The 21,042-nt window shown below is 39.1% G+C and overlaps 4 protein-coding genes across 4 annotated transcripts; 3 read left to right on the top strand and 1 right to left on the bottom strand.

Moving 5' to 3' along the window:
• The first annotated feature begins 3,098 nt into the window (after nt 1-3,098).
• On the top strand, nt 3,099-7,910 carry LOC147929577 (uncharacterized). Its single transcript, XM_087480663.1, has 4 exons — nt 3,099-3,654; nt 3,817-3,896; nt 4,323-4,819; nt 7,160-7,910. Exons 1-4 carry the CDS (start codon nt 3,105-3,107, stop codon nt 7,908-7,910), a joined length of 1,878 nt encoding a protein of 625 aa, XP_087336789.1. The 5' UTR covers nt 3,099-3,104.
• A 2,091-nt stretch (nt 7,911-10,001) lies between these two features.
• On the top strand, nt 10,002-11,165 carry LOC147929576 (uncharacterized). The gene is made up of 2 exons (XM_087480662.1): nt 10,002-10,067; nt 10,359-11,165. The coding sequence occupies exons 1-2, from the start codon at nt 10,002-10,004 to the stop codon at nt 11,163-11,165; spliced, it is 873 nt and encodes a 290-aa protein (XP_087336788.1).
• A 3,589-nt stretch (nt 11,166-14,754) lies between these two features.
• On the top strand, nt 14,755-16,741 carry LOC104736844 (uncharacterized). Its single transcript, XM_087482212.1, has 4 exons — nt 14,755-15,311; nt 15,432-15,626; nt 15,910-16,091; nt 16,202-16,741. Exons 1-4 carry the CDS (start codon nt 15,023-15,025, stop codon nt 16,526-16,528), a joined length of 993 nt encoding a protein of 330 aa, XP_087338338.1. The 5' UTR covers nt 14,755-15,022; the 3' UTR covers nt 16,529-16,741.
• A 453-nt stretch (nt 16,742-17,194) lies between these two features.
• Nucleotides 17,195-19,577, bottom strand: LOC104736843 (GDP-mannose 3,5-epimerase). Its single transcript, XM_010456910.2, has 7 exons — nt 19,305-19,577; nt 18,559-18,969; nt 18,385-18,481; nt 18,170-18,299; nt 17,946-18,078; nt 17,650-17,857; nt 17,195-17,571 (listed from the first exon to the last, which is right to left on the bottom strand). Exons 2-7 carry the CDS (start codon nt 18,966-18,968, stop codon nt 17,416-17,418), a joined length of 1,134 nt encoding a protein of 377 aa, XP_010455212.1. The 5' UTR covers nt 18,969; nt 19,305-19,577; the 3' UTR covers nt 17,195-17,415.
• Nucleotides 19,578-21,042: the final 1,465 nt, after the last annotated feature.

Raw genomic sequence — 21,042 nt, 5'->3', positions numbered from 1 at the left:
GCTGCAGAGAAACCGGAGATCGTGGGAAGGATCACTCGTTCAAGAGCTAAGGAGATGGCCAAGGAAGCTCATGCACTCATAGCTGACGGGTCATTCAATCTACCGAGGATCCAAGTCTTCAACATATCCACCCTGAAGACTTCACTCGGTAATGATAACTAGATAACTTAGGTGTGAAGTTTGTACTCTTTTTCCCATAGCTGAGTTTTGTCCCACTGGGTTTTCTCGGTATGGTTTTTAATGAGGCAAATGGATCACTATGTCGAGTTATCTAGAAGTCATTACCAATGGGGAATAATGTACTAATACAAGTGACTTCTGTACTACTACAGATCACCTGGACGCTTCGTTGTTTTCTTATTTCCTTTACACGCCTTGTTGTTTTATTTTGAACTTCCTGTTGTTTGGAGTGTCGAACCCTAGGGTTGATTATAAAACCCAAAGCCACGCCTCCTTGTTTGGTAGCGAAGAAGTTGTATGAACAAGTATTGTCACACTTTTTCTCTCAATTTGAATTCTTGAATGCGTTCTTGATTTCTGGGTTTCTATACACTTTGTGATTCAGAAACTCTTCACTTATTTTCGAATCCATACAACCACCTAAACATCTATCTCCATCGAACCATTATTTTCATCATTCGATCTTCACACATCATCACTCAAAGTCATTCGTCCATCATCATCAACAAGATCACGTCACCTATCACCTATCTTCAGCCTTTCATCGGAGTTCTATCCTAGGGAGATCGTATTATGTGGTATCAGAGCCAACTCTGTGCCAAAGGCTAAGCGATTCTAAAAACCCTAATCTCGTTTTTGTTGCTTGATTTATTTCATTTGTCTAGTTTTTAGGGTTTGTTTTCGTTGTTCATTGGTGTTTAGATCGAGTTCTGTGAGTTTAGGATTTAGTTTTGGTGTTGTTTCGAATAAGATTGCAATTAGGGTTAGTTATTTCAAATTTTGCTCATTATAGGGCTGGTATTGTTCGATTTTTTTCTAATAGTCTAGCTCGACATTAGGTCTGCAGTCGTGTTTTTTGTTTAAAATTCAGAGTTTCAGAGTTTATTTTCGTTTTTCTCATTCAAGGAACATTTTACTTCGAGTTTCTTCTTTAATTTGCAGGTACAATGGAGCTTTCTCCAGAAGCTATGGAAGCTTTGAACCAAGCCATGGCTTAGCAAATAACAGAAGCAAACAAGACAATGTCTACCCAGTTCCAGCAACAGATGGAGCAGATCAGTAACAAGTTCGAGAAGCAGATAAAAGATATAGCTCAAGCATCTAGCGCTTCAGATCAAAGTTCTACAGAACCACCTAGCCCTAAGGAGGCCCTTCGTTTAGCTAAAGGAAAGGCTCACGTGGGAGCTTCTTCCAAGCATACACGGATCAGGACAGCTAAGTCACCTATTGGGGGAAGAGAGACTTGTTTCAATCAGAGAAGAAACACTCAAAGCACAGAAAGAGAGCATCGAAGAACTGGTAGAGATCCTACACGCCCACAACGAGCTGAACAAGTAGCTGGGCATCGAATATACATTGAGTCAGATAGAGAGTATTCTGAAGAAGAAGAAGTTTCAGATCATAGTCAAGAGACAATGAGGAGAAACAGAAACAGAGATCATGGCAGGGATTATGATCCTTTGAGGCAGCAGCTGAAGCACCTCAAAATCCAGTATCCTTCTTTTCATGGTACCAATGATCCAGAGACTTACCTAGACTGGGAAAGGAAGATGGAATCTAACTTTCAGGTTCAGGGTACTTATGAGTTTAACAAGGTGAAGATAGCCATATCCGAATTCAATGGCTATGCTTTGTTGTGGTGGGAGCAGCTGGGACTTACTCGACATCGACAGAGAGAGCCTGCTATCACTACATGGGAACAGCTAGTCACGCAGATGAGAAAGAAGTTTGTGCCTACACATTACCAGAGAGAGATTCTTAACAAGCTTAGGCGTCTCATTCAAGGCACTAAGTCTGTTAGAGATTACTACCAAGAGCTGGAAACGCTTATGATCAGGGCTGATCTGAGAGAAAGTGAAGACATGGTTATGTCTAGGTTTCTTGGAGGTTTGAACAGAGAGATTCAAGATAAGATAGAGCTGCAGAACTATGAAGATGTGCAAGAAATGGTACATAAGGCAGAGCTAATTGAATCACAGATCAAGAGAAAGGGAGTGAGGTCTACGTTTACGCCTAACATGTCCAAGCCGAGGGAGTTCAGCAAACCCGCCTTCACCAAGGACAGCAAACCCGCGACAGCCACAGTCAAAGAGGAAGTTAAGATCGATTTCAAGCCCAAGAGTAGCACCTCTACAAGTCATATCAGGTGTTTCAAATGCCAAGGGATGGGGCATTATTCCAGAGACTGTCCTAACAAGAAGATGTTTCTTCTTCAAGAAGGAGGAGAGATTGTGCCTGTAGACAATTCAGAGAGTGAACCAGAGTCTGATTTAGGTGAAGAAGGTGAACCAGCAGTCATGGGAGAGATGCTAGTAGCACGCAGAGCTTTAAGTGTTCAGATTCATCCAGATGACAGAGGGCAGCGTGAGAACCTATTTCACACCAGGTGTATGGTTCAAGACAAGGTCTGCACCTTGATCGTTGATGGTGGTAGCTATACTAATGCTGCTAGTGAAGAGATGGTGCAGAAGCTTAATCTCAAGACCACTTCACATCCAAGACCTTATCAGCTACAGTGGTTGAACAACAAGGGAGCTTTAACAGTCTCGCAGCAAGTGATGGTGAAACTAGCGATTGGGAAATATGAGGATGAGCTGCTTTGTGATGTGATTCCAATGAAGTCAAGTCATATCCTTTTGGGAAGACCATGGCAGTTCGACAGAAGAGTGTTTCACGATGGCTATACCAACAAGCAGTCATTTGAGTTCAAAGGACGCAAGGTCACTCTTCTACCACTTACACTCAGCGAAATCTACAAGGACCAGCTTCACATGAACCGCAAGGATACAGAGAAAGTGTCTCACAGCCTGTACATCAATCACAGCGAGTTCAACAAGCTATTTGATCCAGAGATGACCACATTCATGTTTGTGTATAAGGAGACACTCACCAGTACTAAGTCAGCAGGAGAACTTCCACGCGAGATGATAGAGATTATAGAGGAGTACAAGGATGTATTTCCAGAAGAGATACCTCCAGGTTTGCCGCCAATACGTGGGATAGAGCATCAGATCGATTTGGTACCAGGTTCAGCTCTACCAAATAGACCAGCTTACAGAACCAATCCAGTAGAAACTAAAGAGCTTCAGAAGCAAGTAGAAGAGCTGATGAGCAAGGGACACATCAGAGAGAGTCTCAGTCCATGTGCAGTACCAGTTTTGCTTGTACCAAAGAAAGATGGTTCATGGAGGATGTGTGTTGACTGCAGAGCTATTAACAACATCACAGTGAAGTACAGACATCCAATTCCGAGATTAGATGACATGTTGGACGAGTTATGTGGTTCAACAGTCTTCTCAAAGATCGATTTGAAGAGTGGGTATCATCAGATCAGAATGAAGGAAGGAGATGAATGGAAAAGAGCCTTCAAGACCAAGCAAGGGCTCTATGAATGGCTAGTCATGCCGTTTGGTCTCACCAATGCTCCTAGTACCTTCATGCGTTTAATGAATCATGCTCTCAGACCTTTCATAGGCATCTTCGTGGTTGTGTACTTCGACGACATACTCATCTACAGCAAAGGTCTAGAAGAACACTTAGAACACATCCGCCAAGTTCTAAATGTTCTTCGTTCTCAATCCCTCTTTGCTAATTTTTCTAAATGTTCATTCTGTACTACTGAGGTTGTTTTTCTAGGCTTTGTTGTCAGTGCAGAAGGAGTTAGAGTGGACGATGAGAAGGTCAAGGCTATTAAGGAGTGGCCAACACCCAAAAACGTGGCAGAAGTCAGGAGCTTTCATGGACTAGCAGGGTTCTACAGGCGATTTGTGCAAGACTTCAGTACTATTGCAGCGCCACTTACAGAAGTTGTCAAGAAGGATGTAGCATTCAGATGGGAGGAAGCACAAGAGAAGGCATTTTCAGCCTTAAAAGAGAAGCTTATCACTGCCCCTATTCTTTTACTTCCTGACTTTATGAAAACTTTTGAGATTGAATGTGATGCCTCCGGAGTGGGTATAGGTGCTGTTTTGATGCAGGATAGGAAGCCAGTAGCTTACTTCAGTGAGAAGCTAGGAGGATCGACGTTGAACTATCCTACGTATGACAAGGAGCTGTACGCCTTGGTTCGGGCTCTTCAAACGTGGCAGCATTACCTGTGGCCCAAGGAGTTCGTTATTCACACAGATCATGAGTCCCTGAAGCATCTCAAAGGACAACATAAGCTCAACAAGAGACATGCCAGATGGATGGAGTTCATTGAGACTTTTCCCTACACGGTTAAGTACAAGAAAGGTAAGGATAATGTAGTCGCAGATGCATTATCCCGGAGATACACTCTCGTTTCTACTTTGTCTTCTAAGCTAGAAGATTTTGATGAAATAGTAGGACTTTATGAGACTGACATCGATTTTGCTGAGAGCTATGGCAAATGCCATAAGTTTGCTTTTGAAAGCTATTATAGGCAGGATGGATATCTATTTTATAAGGATCGATTGTGCATACCAAGAGGATCCATAAGGGAACTGTTGATTAGAGAAGCTCACGGAGGTGGACTAGCTGGACATTTCGGAGTGTCAAAGACTCTACTTGGACTGCAGGAACACTTCTATTGGCCTCAAATGAAGAAAGACGTTGAGAAAATCTGTTCTAGGTGCCATATCTGCAAAATGTCCAAGGGTAAAGTACAGCCCAACGGCTTGTACACTCCTCTCCCTATCCCGTCTCAACCTTGGACTCATATTTCTATGGATTTTGTTCTTGGCTTACCTTGAACCAGAAATGGTAGAGATTCGATTTTCGTTGTGGTTGACAGGTTTAGCAAAATGGCTCACTTCATTGCCAGTCACAAGACGGATGATGCTGTTATTGTAGCTAACTTGTTTTTCAGGGAAGTAGTACGTCTGCATGGAATACCTCAAGTAATCGTTTCAGACTGAGATACTAAGTTTCTAGGACACTTCTGGAGAACGCTATGGGCTAAACTCAGAACCAAGCTATCATTCTCAACCACATGCCATCCGCAAACAGATGGGCAAACCGAAGTTGTGAACAGGACGCTATCTACACTCCTCAGGACCTTAGTGAAAAGCAATCTCAAGTCATGGGAAGAATGTTTACCACACGTAGAGTTCGCATATAATCACGCTAAGCATTCTGCTACTCTATTCTCTCCTTTTGAAATTGTTTATGGTTTTAATCCACAATCACCTCTAGACTTGATTCCTTTACCTTTAAGTGTGAAGTGTAGCTTTGATGGCAAAGAAAAGGCTGAACAGGTCAGGAGGATACAAGCTAAAGCTAAGGAGAACATAGAGAAAAGAACCAAGCAGTATGAGAAACATGCAAACAAGGGCAGAAAGGAGATCGTTTTCGACGAAGGAGACTTGGTGTGGATTCATTTACGCAAGGATAGGTTCCCAGAAGAGAGGAAAAGCAAGCTTCTACCACGAGCTGATGGTCCATTTGAAGTCATCAAGAAGATCAACGACAACGCCTACCAGATTGATCTTCAAGGTAAGTATAATATATCTTCAACATTCAATGTTTCTGACTTGCTTCCTTATTATGCAGATCCCGATTTGAGGACAAATCCTTTTGAAGAGGGGGAGGATGATATGATCGTGGCCAGCAAGGAGACAGAAGCTGCAGAGAAACCGGAGATCGTGGGAAGGATCACTCGTTCAAGAGCTAAGGAGATGGCCAAGGAAGCTCATGCACTCATAGCTGACGGGTCATTCAATCTACCGAGGATCCAAGTCTTCAACATATCCACCCTGAAGACTTCACTCGGTAATGATAACTAGATAACTTAGGTGTGAAGTTTGTACTCTTTTTCCCATAGCTGAGTTTTGTCCCACTGGGTTTTCTCGGTATGGTTTCTAATGAGGCAAATGGATCACTACGTCAAGTTATCTAGAAGTCATTACCAATGGGGAATAATGTACTAATACAAGTGACTTCTGTACTACTACAGATCACCTGGACGCTTCGTTGTTTTCTTATTTCCTTTACACGCCTTGTTGTTTTATTTTGAACTTCCTGTTGTTTGGAGTGTCGAACCCTAGGGTTGATTATAAAACCCAAAGCCACGCCTCCTTGTTTGGTAGCGAAGAAGTTGTATGAACAAGTATTGTCACACTTTTTCTCTCAATTTGAATTCTAGAATGCGTTCTTGATTTCTGGGTTTCTATACACTTTGTGATTCAGAAACTATTCACTTATTTTCGAATCCATACAACCACCTAAACATCTATCTCCATCGAACCATTGTTTTCATCATTCGATCTTCACACATCATCACTCAAAGTCATTCGTCCATCATCATCAACAAGATCACGTCACCTATCACCTATCTTCAGCCTTTCATCGGAGTTCTATCCTAGGGAGATCGTATTAAGTCAATACACATCCGATGACCTGTTATAGTCCTCGTGGGAATTAACTCATCTTTCTCATTTTTGACTACGGTGATTCCTCCTTTCTTCGGAACGCAGTGCACCGGGGACACCCAAGTGTTGTCAAAGATGGGGTAGATAACTCTAGCATCGAGCAACATCAGAATTTCTTTTTTCACCACTTCCTTTAGGTTCGGGTTTAGCCGACGCTGAGGTTCTACACTAGAGTATGATTCATCCGCCAGGTTTATCCAGTGGGTGAAGATATCAGGGGATATACCCTTGATGTCGTCTAGAGTATAGCCTATTGCCCCTCTATAATTTCTCAACTGAGTGCAGAGCAATTTCAGGTCTTTTTCAGGCAAGCTAGAATTAACGATAACCGAATAAGTTGAGTTAGGTCCCAGGAAAGCGTACCTTAGCCCAGACGAGAGAGGTTTGAGTTCCACTTTGGGTGCCTTTGACTCGGACCAGTCGTCGGAGGCTTGTAGGTGGGATTTGGAGTGATGCTCGATCCCCTTGCTCGGTGTGTCGGTCGTGGTACTGGTGGGGCTAGTGATCGGGTGGTTTGGCTGTCTATCATCTTCTCCTCTTCCGCCTCCCCCGGATCTTCACTTAACTCCGGTTCGATGACTTCCTGATAGGTATCGAGAAGGTGTTCTTCCCAAGATCAAGATGCTCCTGGACACAACCTCCAATGGAAGCTTCATGAATAGAGATGTAGCTGCAGGTTTGGAATTAGTAGAGAACATTGCTCAGTCTGATGGAGATTATAGTAAAGAATATGATAGCAACTTAAGGGGAGGTGTTGATTCTGAGGAAGAGCATAGAAATGACCTACAAGCCTTAAATGAGAAGCTTGAGAAGCTAGATAAGCTCTTTCTAACCCAGCAGAAGCAAGTACATGTTGTTTGTGAAGATGAGCAGTTTATGGTCCCATTCTATCCTCCACAACAACCCCAACAAGCTTCTGCTATTGATCATGAGATGGAGGGTATGCTTCAGCAACTCCTACAAGGCCAAGCTGATGGAGATATGGAAACAAGTAAGAAGCTCACAGAGATGAATAATAAGATGGACTGCACATACAGTGACCTTAATATCAAGATTGAAGCTTTAACTTGCAGACTGCTTCTCCTAGAGAGCAAGAGTGAATCTTCTTCTTCTAGACAACTCAATGGGACCTCAACTGACAATCTCAAGGAGTTTGCCACTGCCCAAGCTATCTCTCTCAAAGAACTACCTTTAAAGCTCACTAAGGACAGTGACAACCAAGTTGGAGAGGATTTTCTTCAACCAGAGGTGCAGAATGAGAAGAGAACTGAGCTTGAGACACCACTCGACCATACACTCGACCATGCACATTGTCGAATAACTGGTTTGTGTATAATTTAACACAAAAGTATATTTTGATTCACTAATAATATATTTTTTATTTCTGTTATTTTTAGATTTATTTTTCATAATTATTTTTGTATCAACAACCATTATAAACCATAGTCAATTACTATTAATGATGGTTCCTTGAACTAAAAAAGAAACCATATCTTTGAATTTTTTTACTTTTTAAAAAATATTTATCTATTCGTTTGTATGTTTATTATTTGTATTTTTGTAAATTTTTATTTTAAAAAAAATTCATTACGTTTTCTATTTATCTATTCGTTTGTATGTTTTCTATTTATTTTAATAAAATTCATAAAATAAAAATAACAGTCACAGTTACTAAAGTTTTTGTTACCAATTGTATTTTAAAAGTTAAAAATTGTGTGCAATGTGAAAGAGCGGAGAGTCCAAAGGTTTTTGTTAGTTAAGCAGAGATAGTATTCACCAAGAAAAAAAAAATTAAGCAGAGATAGTTGAAGAAATATAAATTAAAAAACAAAAATGGAGTCTATAGAGCAATTGGCCTATTTGGTTAGAGCGTCGTGCTAATAACGCGAAGGTCAAAGGTTCGATCCCTGTATAGACCATTTTTTTTACTAAAAATATCCTTTGATACTATAGGATTATATTAGTGGTATGATAACACATTGTTTTTGTTTTCCTCTATCCTGTATCTTGGATGTATTTGTCCAAAGAACATAACAATAACATAAAAAGATACCATATTCCAAGAGTTCTTGTGATTTGGTACTAGAATCTTATAATTTTACTATGAAACTTAATTATATCAAATTATCAATGGCTTCGTTTGATGGTTAAATGGTTCAAAGGTAAAATGGCCTTCAATGGATCATAGAAGGATCAACATTTTGACAATTTGTTTGTTTTGTTTTTCTGGCTCTTACTACTCTTCTAAAATTATTGTATAAAATTTTCTAAATATGATAGTTTCAAAAGAAAAGTAAATGTTAAAAGCACGTATTTACAATAATATTTCCCCAACTAATCATATGTGTTAATGATATAATTTAAAAAGGCTTGATTTATTCGTTAACATAAGATGAGTATTTATACATGATGAGATTTCCTTATGAGATAGAACTATATAACATATCAATATGCTAAATATATATTTTATATATCCGAATACCCTCTCGCAAGTTGGTGATCCGAAATTCCGAATACCAACTTGGACAATAAGTTCTCAAACACCAAACAAAAAATAAGTTTAATATGTGTAGAAGATAGAAAATCAGTGGCTTGTGAAGTGGCTGCAAAGTAGAAGAAGTATAGCCGCATCTTATGGCTTTCTTAAAAAACAACGGCAACAGTGACTTATAGAAACGGTAGAAGATAGATGTGCGGCGGCTTGATTTAATAGAAAATCGAAAGAATCTTTAGAAAATAGTAGAAGATAGTGGAACCTACACCGGCTAGTGCAACGACGATGGGTAGGTTAATAATTTTAGAATAAAGATGTCGATTGCTGAAGCCAAGCAATGGCGGCCGGTAGAAAAGAAATTAGGTGACAAGAGTTTTCTGCTCTGCTACCATGATATAATTTAGAAATGCTTGATTTATTCATTAATATAATATCAGAATTTATACTATCATGAGATTTCTTTATGTGATAGAACCGTATCACATATCAATATTCTAAATATATATTATAACTAGATTTAATAGAAAATCGATAGAATCTTTAGAAAACTTCGGGTCGCGATCTGATACTATGTTGGCTGGCACCCCTTGCAGCCTCAGAATTTCATCAATGTACTTCTCCGCCAAGTCAGTGGCCTGGTCCGTACTTTTTACTGAAAACAAGTGGGAAACCTTAGTTAAACGATCCATTACTACCCAAACCGCATCGTTGGCCCTCCTCGGCCTTGTAGGCAGCCCACTGATGAAGTCCGTCAAAATTGACTCCCACTTCCACGTCGGTATTGGTAAGTTGCGTAGTAATCCCGCTGGTACTTGGTGCTCCACCTTCACCTTTGACATGAGTCACACTGACTCACCCATTTTGCGACTGCTCGCTTCATCCCAGGCCAATGATAGTACCTCCGAATATCTCGGTACATCTTGGTGCTTCCCGGATGGATGGTTAAGGCAGAAGTGTGGGCTGCTCTTAAGATCTCTTGTCGCAATCCACTTCGGTCCGGAACTGTGATTCTCCCGTTGAGTAATAGCATACCATCATCTGCCAAATAATAGCCACTAACGTTTTGATATGATCATGAGATCATCCAAGAAGATCCTTAAGTCTTGTTCAACACGAACGAAGTCAAAGATCAATTCTTCCAGCCAAACGACAATTTAGGATACATTCTTACCTTATTTAGAGCATATCTCGAAGTGGAATCAGTCCAATCAGAGTTCGTATGAAGGAGTTATTCACTTCAAGAGAGGAGATCCTCAAGATTTGGGAGTTTCAGGGTTTTTTTCTAGGGAGAATAGAGGAAAAAAGTGTACAATCCCGGCAGTATCATATCCCGACCCTTGCTACGAGCAGACAATTATGAAGAGTGGGCCGTGAAGTTGGAAACTGCTCTTTATTCTCGAAAGAAGTTTGGATTTCTTGATGGATCTATCAAGGCTCCAAGCGAAGGAACACAGGACTATGAGGATTGGAAGCCTATCAATGCTCTCATAGTCTCGTGGATCAAGATGACGATCGTACCGAAATTGTTGTCCAACATATCTCATAAGCCAATTGCTAGAGATTTGTGGGAACACATCCGAAAGCGGTACCGTGTGACTAACGGACCAAGAATTCAGCAGTTGCGTAAAGATCTCGCCAATTGTCAACAAACTGACCTTAGTATCAAAGCATACTATGGAAAGCTTACAAAATTGTGGGACTGTATGAACTGCTATCGACCTCCGCTGACATGTACGTGTGGAAAGTGCACTTGTAATTTCAGCACCGAAGACGAAAAGAGAAGGGAAGAAGAAAAGGTCCACGATTTTTTGATGGGACTTGATGAAGAAGTTTATGGGATGGTGAGATCAAACTTGCTCTCTCAAGAACCTTTGCCGAGCTTGGAGTATGCTTATTTGAAAGTAACTCAAGATGAAGACACCCGCTCCAAGAAGAAATATCATGAAGATAAACCTGAAAACATGGTGTTTGTAGCACAACAAACACAACGACCTCGGTTCCGTTATAATGATAGAGACACGAATGTGGTGTGTTCGAACTGCGGGCGAACTGGACATCATGCTGAAACTTGTTTTCAGATACTTGGATTTCCGGAATGGTGAGGCGATCGACCAAGGAACCTTGTTGGACGCGGAAGAGGAACTCCATCTTTTGGAAGTGGTACACGAGGTAGAGGGGGAGCGGCTCGCAAAAATGTGGCCCGTTACAGATGCAGATAGAGATGCGGTAATTGAACTAACTTACGAACAGTGGCTCAGTGTGAAACGTGTGATAAGTGCCTCAAGCAGTGGTACAAGCGAACAAATCTCAGGTAAGATACCCTCTCCCTCTTGGATTTTAGATTCAAGGGCTACTCATAATTTGACATGTAAGAAAGGAACTCTTCGAAATGTAAGAAAATCCTCTCCTACTCAAATTACCTTGGCTGATGGTATGGTAGTTACAAGTGAAACAGTGGGTACGATGTTGTTGAGTTCACACCTTAGTTTGATTGAAGTCTTCTACATCGAGGATTTGGGTTTTGATTTGATATCAGTGACACAACTGATGGAAGAAAATAATTGTGTGATACAAATGTCTGTCCCGTTTTGTGTTCTTCAGGACCGCACTACGAGGATGCTGATTGGCATAGGTAAACCAGTTGGCGGGTTGGTCTATTTTTGGAATTTGGAGGTTGTTGCAGCCGTGAAGCGTTTTTCGAATCAGTCTTTGGGGTTGTGGCACCGATGGTTGGGACATCCATCACCGAAAATAGTAGAGTTGATCTCAGATTTCAGTTTTACTAGTAGTAGTGATTTTATGAATAAGGCGTGTGAGACATGTGTCCAGGCCAAACAAACTCGTTATTCTTTCCCTTTAAGTATCAATAAGACTTCAAAGATTTTTGAGATGATTCACTGTGATATATGGGGACCATATAGAGTTCCATCCTTTTCGGGAGCAAGATACTTTCTTACTATCGTAGGTGATTTTTCTCGTGGAACTTGGGTTTATTTGATGAATGCGAAAAGTGAGACACCGACAAAACTCCGTTACTTTCTTGCTCTTGTAGAACGACAGTTTGGGAAGCAAATTCAAACGATACGTAGTGACAATGGAAGTGAATTCTTGTCATTGACACCATTTTTTCTCGAAAAAGGAATTCATCATGAGACGTCTTGTGTAGGAACGCTACAACAGAATAGACGTGTGGAACGAAAACATCGTCACTTGCTTAATGTGGCTACAACAGTCATGTTTGACGGTCATTTACCTGTCGAATTTTGGGGAGAGTGTGCTCTTGTTGCAGTCTATCTCATTAACAGGACACCGTCGCAAATTTTACAAGGAAAACTCCATATGAAGTTCTCTAGGGTGAGAAACCATCATATGATCACCTTCGAGTTGTGGGTTGCCTGTGCTATATTCATAACCAAGATCACAAAGGAGATAAATTCATAAGTCGTAGTCGAAAATGTGTGCTTGTCGGTTATCCCCATGGGAAGAAAGGTTGGAGAGTTTTCGATCTTGAAAAGGAAATATTTTGTGTTTCTCGTGATGTCATTTTCCGTGAAGACACATTTCCTTTTCATGACACCGAGTCTCCACATCTTGTGTTGGAAGACGACTATCCTCTGTTGTCTGTTCGTTCTCCTGACACAGGGACCCGATCCGTTGCTATCTCCAACCTTGACCTGCAATTACCTGTTGCAGTCTCGATAAGCGAACCCTCTGTTCAACCGGAATGTTTGACTGTGACAGTTGCCGTATTGACTGATCACGATGATGATCACGAAACAGAGACACTAGAGAGCAATAGTGTCGATGCTGCTACTCTTCCATCCGACTTGGAAGATGCACCGATTGCTCTTCGTAAAGAAATGCAAAAAAGAGATGCTCTGAAATATCTTGCCGATTACGATACCACCTTGGTTTGTGATGGCTCTACGTGTTTGTATCCTATTCCAGATGTCTTGCGTGATGAAAAATTCTCTGAAAGTCACAAAATTATTCTTGTTGCTATAACAAGTGCAAAGGAACCAAAAACTTTTGCTGAAGTTATGAAGGATAAACGTTGGACGCAGGCGGTCGGCAACGAAATTGGTTCACTGGAAGAAAATGAAACTTGGACACTTGAAGACTTGCCTGAAGGAAAACAAGCAATCGGTTGTCAATGGGTCTTTCGTATTAAACATAAGTTGGATGGTTTGATAGAACGATATAAGGCACAGTTGGTGGTCTTGGGAAATCAACAAATCAAAGGAGTGGATTATGGAGAAACCTTCGCTCCTGTTGTGAAGATGACCACGGTTCAATCCTTTTTAGCTGTTGTCTCAGCTCGAAATTGGGAAGTCCATCAAATGGACGTCCACAATGCCTTTCTTCACGGTGATTTAGATGAAGAAGTGTACATACGGTTGCCACCAGGATTTCCTAAACACAATGACGGCAAAGTTTGTCGTTTGAGAAAGTCTCTTTATGGCTTAAAGCAAGCACCATGCTACTGGTTTGCCAAACTTGCCTCTTCCTTAGAAAAATATGGTTTTGCACAATCTTTCTCAGATTATTCCTTGTTTGTTTTTGAAAAAGACGGGGTTGAGATACGTGTTCTCGTCTACGTCTATGACTTGGTGATCACAGGAATACGATTGGAGCAATCGAAAAATTCAAAGCATATCTTAGCACTTGCTTCCATATGAAAGATCTCGGTGCGTTGAAATATTTTTTGGGTATCGAAGTTTCTCGCAGTCTAGAAGGAATTTACATCAGCCAACGCAAGTACACTCTCGATATCTTATCCGAAACGAGTTTACTCGGTTCCCGGCCAGCTGCTTTTCCTCTCGAGCAACACCATCGACTAGGTTTGGCTTTCGGTCCACTTCTTTCTAATCATGAATCTTATAGGCGTTTGATTGGTAAGTTGATATATCTAGGTGTAACCCGACCCAATTTGGCCTACTATGTTCACACACTGTCACAGTTTATGAAAACACCTTGAGAGGAACATTGGACCGCAGCACTGCGTGTTGTTCAGTATCTTAAAGGAACTCCGGGACAAGGAGTTTTATTTCATGTGGACTCCGATCTTCAGATATATGCATGGTGCGACTCTGATCGTGCGGGTTGTTCTTTAACTCGGCGATCTACACACGGTTGATTTATTCAACTTGGCACGTCTCCGATATCTTGGAAAACGAAGAAGCAAAAAGTTGTTAGCATGTCTTCAGCTGAGGCTGAATATCGTGCTATGGCTTGGACAACGAAAGAACTTATTTGGCTCAAAGCATTACTTCAGCCAATGCGACTTTTCTGTGATAGTCAGGCAGCTTTGCATATCAGTGTCAACCCAGTTTTTCATGAGCGAACTAAACACATCGAAAATGACTATCATTTTATCCAGGAAAAGATCACGTCTGGTATCATCACTCCTGATTATGTCTCTACTAAGATTCAATTAGCAGACATTTTCACTAAGTCTTTAGGAGAACGGGAGTTCAACTCATTTCGGTCCAAGCTGAGCATTTTAAATCTCCATGCTCCAGCTTGAGGGGATAATAGTATATACACGTATATGTGCATTTCTGTTTATGGTATATTTCAGATTTGTGTATATTGTATAATTTCTATTTAGTTAGAATTAGAACTTGGGCTCTAAGTCTTGTACAACCGTATATATACTCGATCCTTTGAGATCTAATAATACACATAAAAGCTTTTTCATTCATCGATTCTTTAATTTATCAATTCGCAACATGTATATCCCATATAATCAGATCCAGATACAAATATCAAAACGCATATCCGGATCCGGATCCGGATCCGGATACCTTCACAACCACGGTTATCTGATCCGTTACAGGACGCGAGTCAACGTTTTTCCTTGACTTCCGTTGACTAAAGTAAACGACAAAACTTTCAAAACGGTCTTTCTCCTTCACTTCACCAAAATCTCTCTCTCTCTCTTTCTCGATCTCTTGAAATGTCGAACACGGGATTAACGATCTTCGACGGTGATGTGCTCAGATCCATCGATCTCAGCCCACCGGAACTCCAACACGGCGTAACCGGTGCTCAGCTTCTAGAAATCTCCGAATCTAAGGTTTCTGAATCTCTCTCGGGACTCTCACTACCGCCAAATCTCAAAGACGCGGCGATCTCTCGAGTCTCCGATGGAGATGACGTCAGTTTCCGACGTACGGAGTTCAATCAACAACAAGCTTCTGAGAAACTCGGAGTTTTCATCTCCGCCGTTGCCGATGCTCTTAGAGGTAATAGGATCAATATAAATTTGATGCATAGATAGATGGATCTGTGTGTGAACGATAGGTTTAGTTTATGGATTTGATTGATGATGATGATGATGATACTTTGTTTATGTGATTATATAGATGCTCCAATTGTGGTGTCGGTTCTTGATGGGAGTATGTTGAAGATGTTTTTGGAGGATGAAGATGATTTTGCAATGTTGGCAGAGAACTTGTTCACTGATTTGGATGAAGAAGATAACGGAAAGATTTGTAAAAGCGAGATACGAAATGCTCTTGTACATATGGGTGTTGAGATGGGTGTTCCTTCACTCTCAGGTTCTCTTCTTTCTTTTTCCAAGTTTCAGTCTTGTTCGTTGTCACGGAATTGTAACCGCTGCGCTTGTCTGTGGATTGGTTTTGTGAGCCATGAAATCAACACTTTTGAAATCATTTAAGGAGAAGCTCTTTCTAGCAGTTAACATAGTATACTGTGTCATGTATTTCTCTGTTTGTGGTATTTGTGGTTTAGGATTCAATATTCTTCAACAGCTATGTTTCCTTTGGATCATTTCATTTTCATTGTTGTTTTAACATAGTGGGTATTGTTTGTTTGGAACAGAATTTCCCATCTTAGATGATATCATTAAGAAGCATGATGCTGATGGTGATGAAGAACTTGGACAAGCACAATTTGCTCAACTATTGCAGCCAGTTCTACAAGGAATAGCAGATGTCCTTCATGAGAAACCAATAACCATTGTCCAGAACGTTGAGATTTTTACTGGATCAAGGCTGCGTAAGGTGGTTAATTCACACTCCCTTTTTGCTTAATAGAATTTAAAGTTTGTAAGGAACACTTACAGAATAAAAGCATGGATCTCTTAACCAGCTTGATCAATCATTTTTCTCAGATTCTTGCTGACGAGAAGACACTCAAGTGTCTCATAGAGAAAACGATTCTGGAAGTGACGAACTGGAAAGACAGCCAAGGATGGCCAGATCTTATAAAGACTCTGATAATAAAGAATGGAAAAGAGTTTGGGTTGCCTCCGTTATCTTCAGACAACGAACCAGTGGCTCTTTTATATAAGACAATATTTGCTCAATTGAATAACAGAGACAAACAAACCGCAGATGCTTCAACAAAAGATGGGTTTATGGATGCTCTAAAGGATATACTCAGGAAATTTGAGGATTTACTCGAAACCACACCGGTTTATTCAGCTACCAATCTCTAGAGCAAGCCACTATTCTCTGTAAATTGAGCATTATTTACGAGAGGGGGAGAGAGCTTTACATTAACGTCCCCGAGGCGTATTAATGTATATCTGAGAATTTCAGTCACACCCATTATTATCTCTGCCATTTGGAAAGGCACATTACAGATTTTAAAGTGTAAATGATATATTTATGTTATCATTATCGGAAGTTACAACACGAGTTGGTATGAACCGTTCTTGAGTAAGGATGAAGAGATAACATTCCAATTTCCAATTATTCGGAATTTTAATATATCTGGAAATTGGAATATTAGAATATCCGGATCAAGAGATATATACATATATCTAATACAGTATGTCTTGAGAAATTGGAGTATTAATTAAATTTTGTTGAAGAAATCTTTAGATATTTCTAGGTCGTTTATCCAGATTCGAAGAACCAAAGAGAAGATAATAACGTGTGACATTATAGGCCGAGGAATGGGGCAAAGAAGTGGAGGGCAGAGAAAGAAAGGTGAGTGATCCTTAAGCCGTAGAGATGTGTAAATAAAGTGATAAGTTGAAAGAGATATCTCAAACCCACATGTGACATTGGTCCGTGACAGGACCACAACATCAAGTTGACGATGATGATGAACATGAACATCCATACCATGAAAAGGACCACAAGGATAGATAGTAGAATGGACTTAACGATGGAAACTTTTTCAACTAAAAATAAACAAGAATGAGGGGTTTACGGCAGAAATAATGAGAGATGAGCAGGAGAGAAAACCCAAATCCAAAACACTTATTATAATTGCTTTTTTTCAGTAGGAAGCTACCTAAAGCGTATATCTAAACATTTTGCTGAACTTAAAAGGCCACTTATACTGTGCCACTTATACTGTGGTAAATCCATCCTTTCACTCTTTTCCATCAGCCGCACGGAGTGAGCCCAACTGAACCGGTGCTTGAGTTCCAACCACCTTTGATGACCCGTAAAGCGTAACATCACTTCCTCTTGCTTTCTCTTTCTCGATCTGTTCCTTTATCCAGAAGTAGGTTATTCTAAGCCCCTCCTGTTTAACGATTATGGTCAAAACAAAATCAGCATAAAATTCTCTTTGAGCTGCTAGTTGAGTAAATAATGTCGGTACCTTCAATCTCATATTTGGAGCCCAACCAAGCTTTTCTTTGATGAGATTGTTGTCTGAGTTACGGCCACGGACACCTTCTGGGCCCGGAATGTGGTGAATTGGAAGCTTCTTCTCCTCAAAACTGAGAACCATCTCAGCCATCTCATTCATGCTGACCATCTCATCGCTTCCGATGTTCACTGGCTCACGGAAATCTGATTTTGTCAACCTAAAAAAACAAAAATGAGTGAAAAATTCAGACAGTTATTTGTAACACAAAAATGTCATCGTTTCTAATTTGGAGCTAATGCCCTCACCTGAGTACACCTTCAACGCACTCATCGATGAAGGTAAATGAGCGGGTTTGAAGCCCATCTCCCCACATCTCGAACCTATCAGTGGAGGTGAGAGCCTTTCTGCAGAAAGCAGCAGGAGCCTTCTCCCTTCCGCCTGAAATTAACCAATTTGTACAGCAAACATAAATCCCAATGACACACAATTAATTATTCTCGCAAAGTCTGGAAACTGTTTGTTTGATTACCTTTCCATGTTCCAAAAGGACCATAAATGTTATGAAACCTTCCAATGCGGCACTCAATCCCAAAATCTTTGTTGTAATGCTTGCACAACTCCTCGGTTGCAAGTTTCTCCAAACCATAAGCATCTTGAGGCTATATTAACATTAGAAATCAAAGTATATAGTCAAATAAGAAAGACTCAGAACATATAAATCATATTCATCAGGGTTACACAAACCTCTGCAGGCCAAGCATCTGACTCCTTCAGGCTCACATTAGTAGTTTCCAGCTGCTTGAACTCTGGATAGATACACGCACTAGAAGCATAGAAGAACCTGAAACACAGAAAAAGTTGTTAATGAAAAAAAAACACATACAAGTAAGTTCGAAAACCCAAGAAATATAATCTAACCTCTTAATCCCATTGATCCTAGCAGCCTCAATCATGTTGAAACTGATCATAGTGTTGTTATACATGATGACGGAGTGGTTGGACTGGATAAAACCCATACCACCCATATCAGCAGCCAAGTTAAAGACATGATCAACTCCTTGAGTAACCTTGAGACAATTCTCCATAACCCTGAGATCAACAAGGTGGAACTCATCACAGAACATATCTTCAGTCATATGCTCATTCTTCTTCCAGTCAGAAGCAATAACGTAATGCCCTTCGTGCTTCAAACGACGAGCAATGTGAGATGCAATGAAACCTCCAGCGCCAGTAATTGATATCTTGAGCTTCTCAGATGGCCAATAAAGCTCTCTCTCAAGCTCCTTGTATGTGTAAGCACCATAATCAGTTCCATTGGTAGTTCCCATTCTACATCAAAAAAAAAAAAAACAAACACAAATCTATCAGAAAACAAATCTGTTCCAGCAAACCTAAGTGAAATGAAAAAACTGTACAAGAACAAGATCTCATGCAAGGAGCTTAGATAATTTGATACAAATCACTGTACAGATCATCATAAAATTGAGGTAAAACAAACACTGATTCCAGAATTAGCCGCATTGGATTCGACATGATAATTACCCAGATACAAAATTCGAAACGAATTGCTTAGGAATCCGAAATTGAAAGGAAAAAAAAAAAAAAAAACCCTAGATTACAGGATCAGAGAAATAAGGATTTGGAGAGGAAAAATGGATCTTTACCTGAGAAGCGAGTTGGAAGAGATAATGCAGAGAGAAAAAGAGAGGTGGAAGGGTAAGAGATTTAGGGAGAGAAGAGTTTTGGTATTGTATATATAATAGAGAGAGAAGGAGACAGGGGAAGATGAAGAGGAAGGTGAACAGAGCAACACCACTCGTTCTTTTTTTTTTTTTTCCAACTCCTTAAATTGTATTGTACTATGTGTGCCTATCTGTGGTTTTTTTTTTAATTAATAGTAGACTAAGTATAATATCCAAAAATAAAAATAAAAAACTAGTGGAAAATTAATTTTGCCTAACTAATATTTGATAAGGTTTTGTGGATTTTAGATTATTTTATATATATATATATATATACATATATTAATATTTAATAGGGATGGACATTACTTAATCGGTTTAGTTATTTTTGGGTTTGTTTTGGATTTTTTTTTTAAGTTAATTTGAGATAGAATTTTTTTTTGATTATTTTGGATTTTTGTGATTTCGGCTCTAGTTTTTAATGTTTATTGTGATTTTTTTCAATTATTTTGATAAACTAGGTTTTGAACCCACGCTACGTATAGATTTTTTATATATTAGATGCAACTATATATAATTGATGTTATAAAATATTATCTTCTAATAACTTTAAGTTACTATTATGATAATAATTTTATTTTAAATACACAATTAAAAATATAAAAATTAATAGTATTTAAGAATCAAATATGAACAAAAGAATCATGAACCAATTTTGGTTTTTCATATTCAATTGAAAACCACCACTTATGTCTTTGTTTTTTTTCCATTTACTTTTCATATTATTTCTCGTCATTTTCATTGTCAATTTTGCATGGTAGTTTTCATCATTACTTTCACCGTCTACTTCTTTGTATACTTTTATTCTTCTTCTTTCTTGTCTGATTTCTCGCTTTTTTCTCCGAATAATCATTGAGAACATTTTTTGGTTTAAATTATCACATAACTTCCATCCGCTTTTTCGTTATACTTTTATTTTTCCTCTTCCTCGTCCGCTTCCTTCACTTTCTTCCACTGAATAATCATTCAAAACCTTTTTGTTTTAAATTACTACCCAACTTACTTTTTGTTTTAAAGTAAACATAATTTATCTTTAGCAAACTCTAACACCAAAATCACTGAATTTTTTCTCGGAAGATTTTTGCAATTCATGAAAACCAACATAGCTACCACAATACCATATGTACTCAAGTTATTGATTGATACTTTCACCCATATATTCGGTTTTAGATCCACATGTAGTGAAACTTCTCAAACCAATAAAGATACTTAAATTGTTTATATTTTTAATATTTATAGTATTTTAAACATTCATTGTTTTCTTACTCTCCATTTTTTTTTGATATCTTTATTGTCAAATTGTCATTGTTTTTATGGAGTAAGAAAACAATGAAAATTATTTTAAACCTTTTAAAAGTTTCAATATTTATAATATTATAAAAAATTTAAATTTAAAAATTATGATATATTAAAAATTTTAAAAATAATAATATTTTGAAACTAAGTTTTTATTTGCTCAAATAAAATATCAGATTAAACTGAATAAATCTTTCAAATTTAGATGTTTGATAAGTCAAGTTTTCATGCTCATTCGTAGTTGTAAGTACATTAATCTTATTTATTTATTTATAATGGTTCGTAGTCGTAGTTGTACAATGTGGGATGTTGTACATTTTTTTCTTATTTCTATAAATTAAATTTTTACTTTTTCTAAAAGATC

This window comes from Camelina sativa, chromosome 13 (assembly GCF_030686135.1).
Source record: "Camelina sativa cultivar CO46 ecotype springtype chromosome 13, ASM3068613v1".
Lineage (NCBI taxonomy): Eukaryota > Viridiplantae > Streptophyta > Magnoliopsida > Brassicales > Brassicaceae > Camelina > Camelina sativa.
This window is presented reverse-complemented; position numbering and strand designations above follow the sequence as displayed.

Bases quoted from the DNA above. Each gene is read 5' to 3' on its own strand.
- LOC104736844 (XM_087482212.1), top strand. From the start codon at position 15,023: ATGTCGAACACGGGATTAACGATCTTCGACGGTGATGTGCTCAGATCC. The intron at 15,627-15,909 runs GTTCTCTTCTTT...TGTTTGGAACAG, and splicing joins GGGTGTTCCTTCACTCTCAG to AATTTCCCATCTTAGATGAT. The intron at 16,092-16,201 runs GTGGTTAATTCA...CATTTTTCTCAG, and splicing joins CTGGATCAAGGCTGCGTAAG to ATTCTTGCTGACGAGAAGAC.
- LOC104736843 (XM_010456910.2), bottom strand. From the start codon at position 18,968: ATGGGAACTACCAATGGAACTGATTATGGTGCTTACACATACAAGGAG. The intron at 17,858-17,945 runs GTGAGGGCATTA...TTGTTTTTTTAG, and splicing joins TGCGTTGAAGGTGTACTCAG to GTTGACAAAATCAGATTTCC. The intron at 17,572-17,649 runs GTACCGACATTA...ATCGTTAAACAG, and splicing joins CTCCAAATATGAGATTGAAG to GAGGGGCTTAGAATAACCTA.
- LOC147929577 (XM_087480663.1), top strand. From the start codon at position 3,105: ATGATAGAGATTATAGAGGAGTACAAGGATGTATTTCCAGAAGAGATA. The intron at 3,655-3,816 runs GCATCTTCGTGG...TTGTTTTTCTAG, and splicing joins TGCTCTCAGACCTTTCATAG to GCTTTGTTGTCAGTGCAGAA. The intron at 3,897-4,322 runs GTGGCAGAAGTC...GAGTCCCTGAAG, and splicing joins AGTGGCCAACACCCAAAAAC to CATCTCAAAGGACAACATAA.
- LOC147929576 (XM_087480662.1), top strand. From the start codon at position 10,002: ATGGTTAAGGCAGAAGTGTGGGCTGCTCTTAAGATCTCTTGTCGCAAT. The intron at 10,068-10,358 runs GTGATTCTCCCG...TAGGGAGAATAG, and splicing joins ATCCACTTCGGTCCGGAACT to AGGAAAAAAGTGTACAATCC.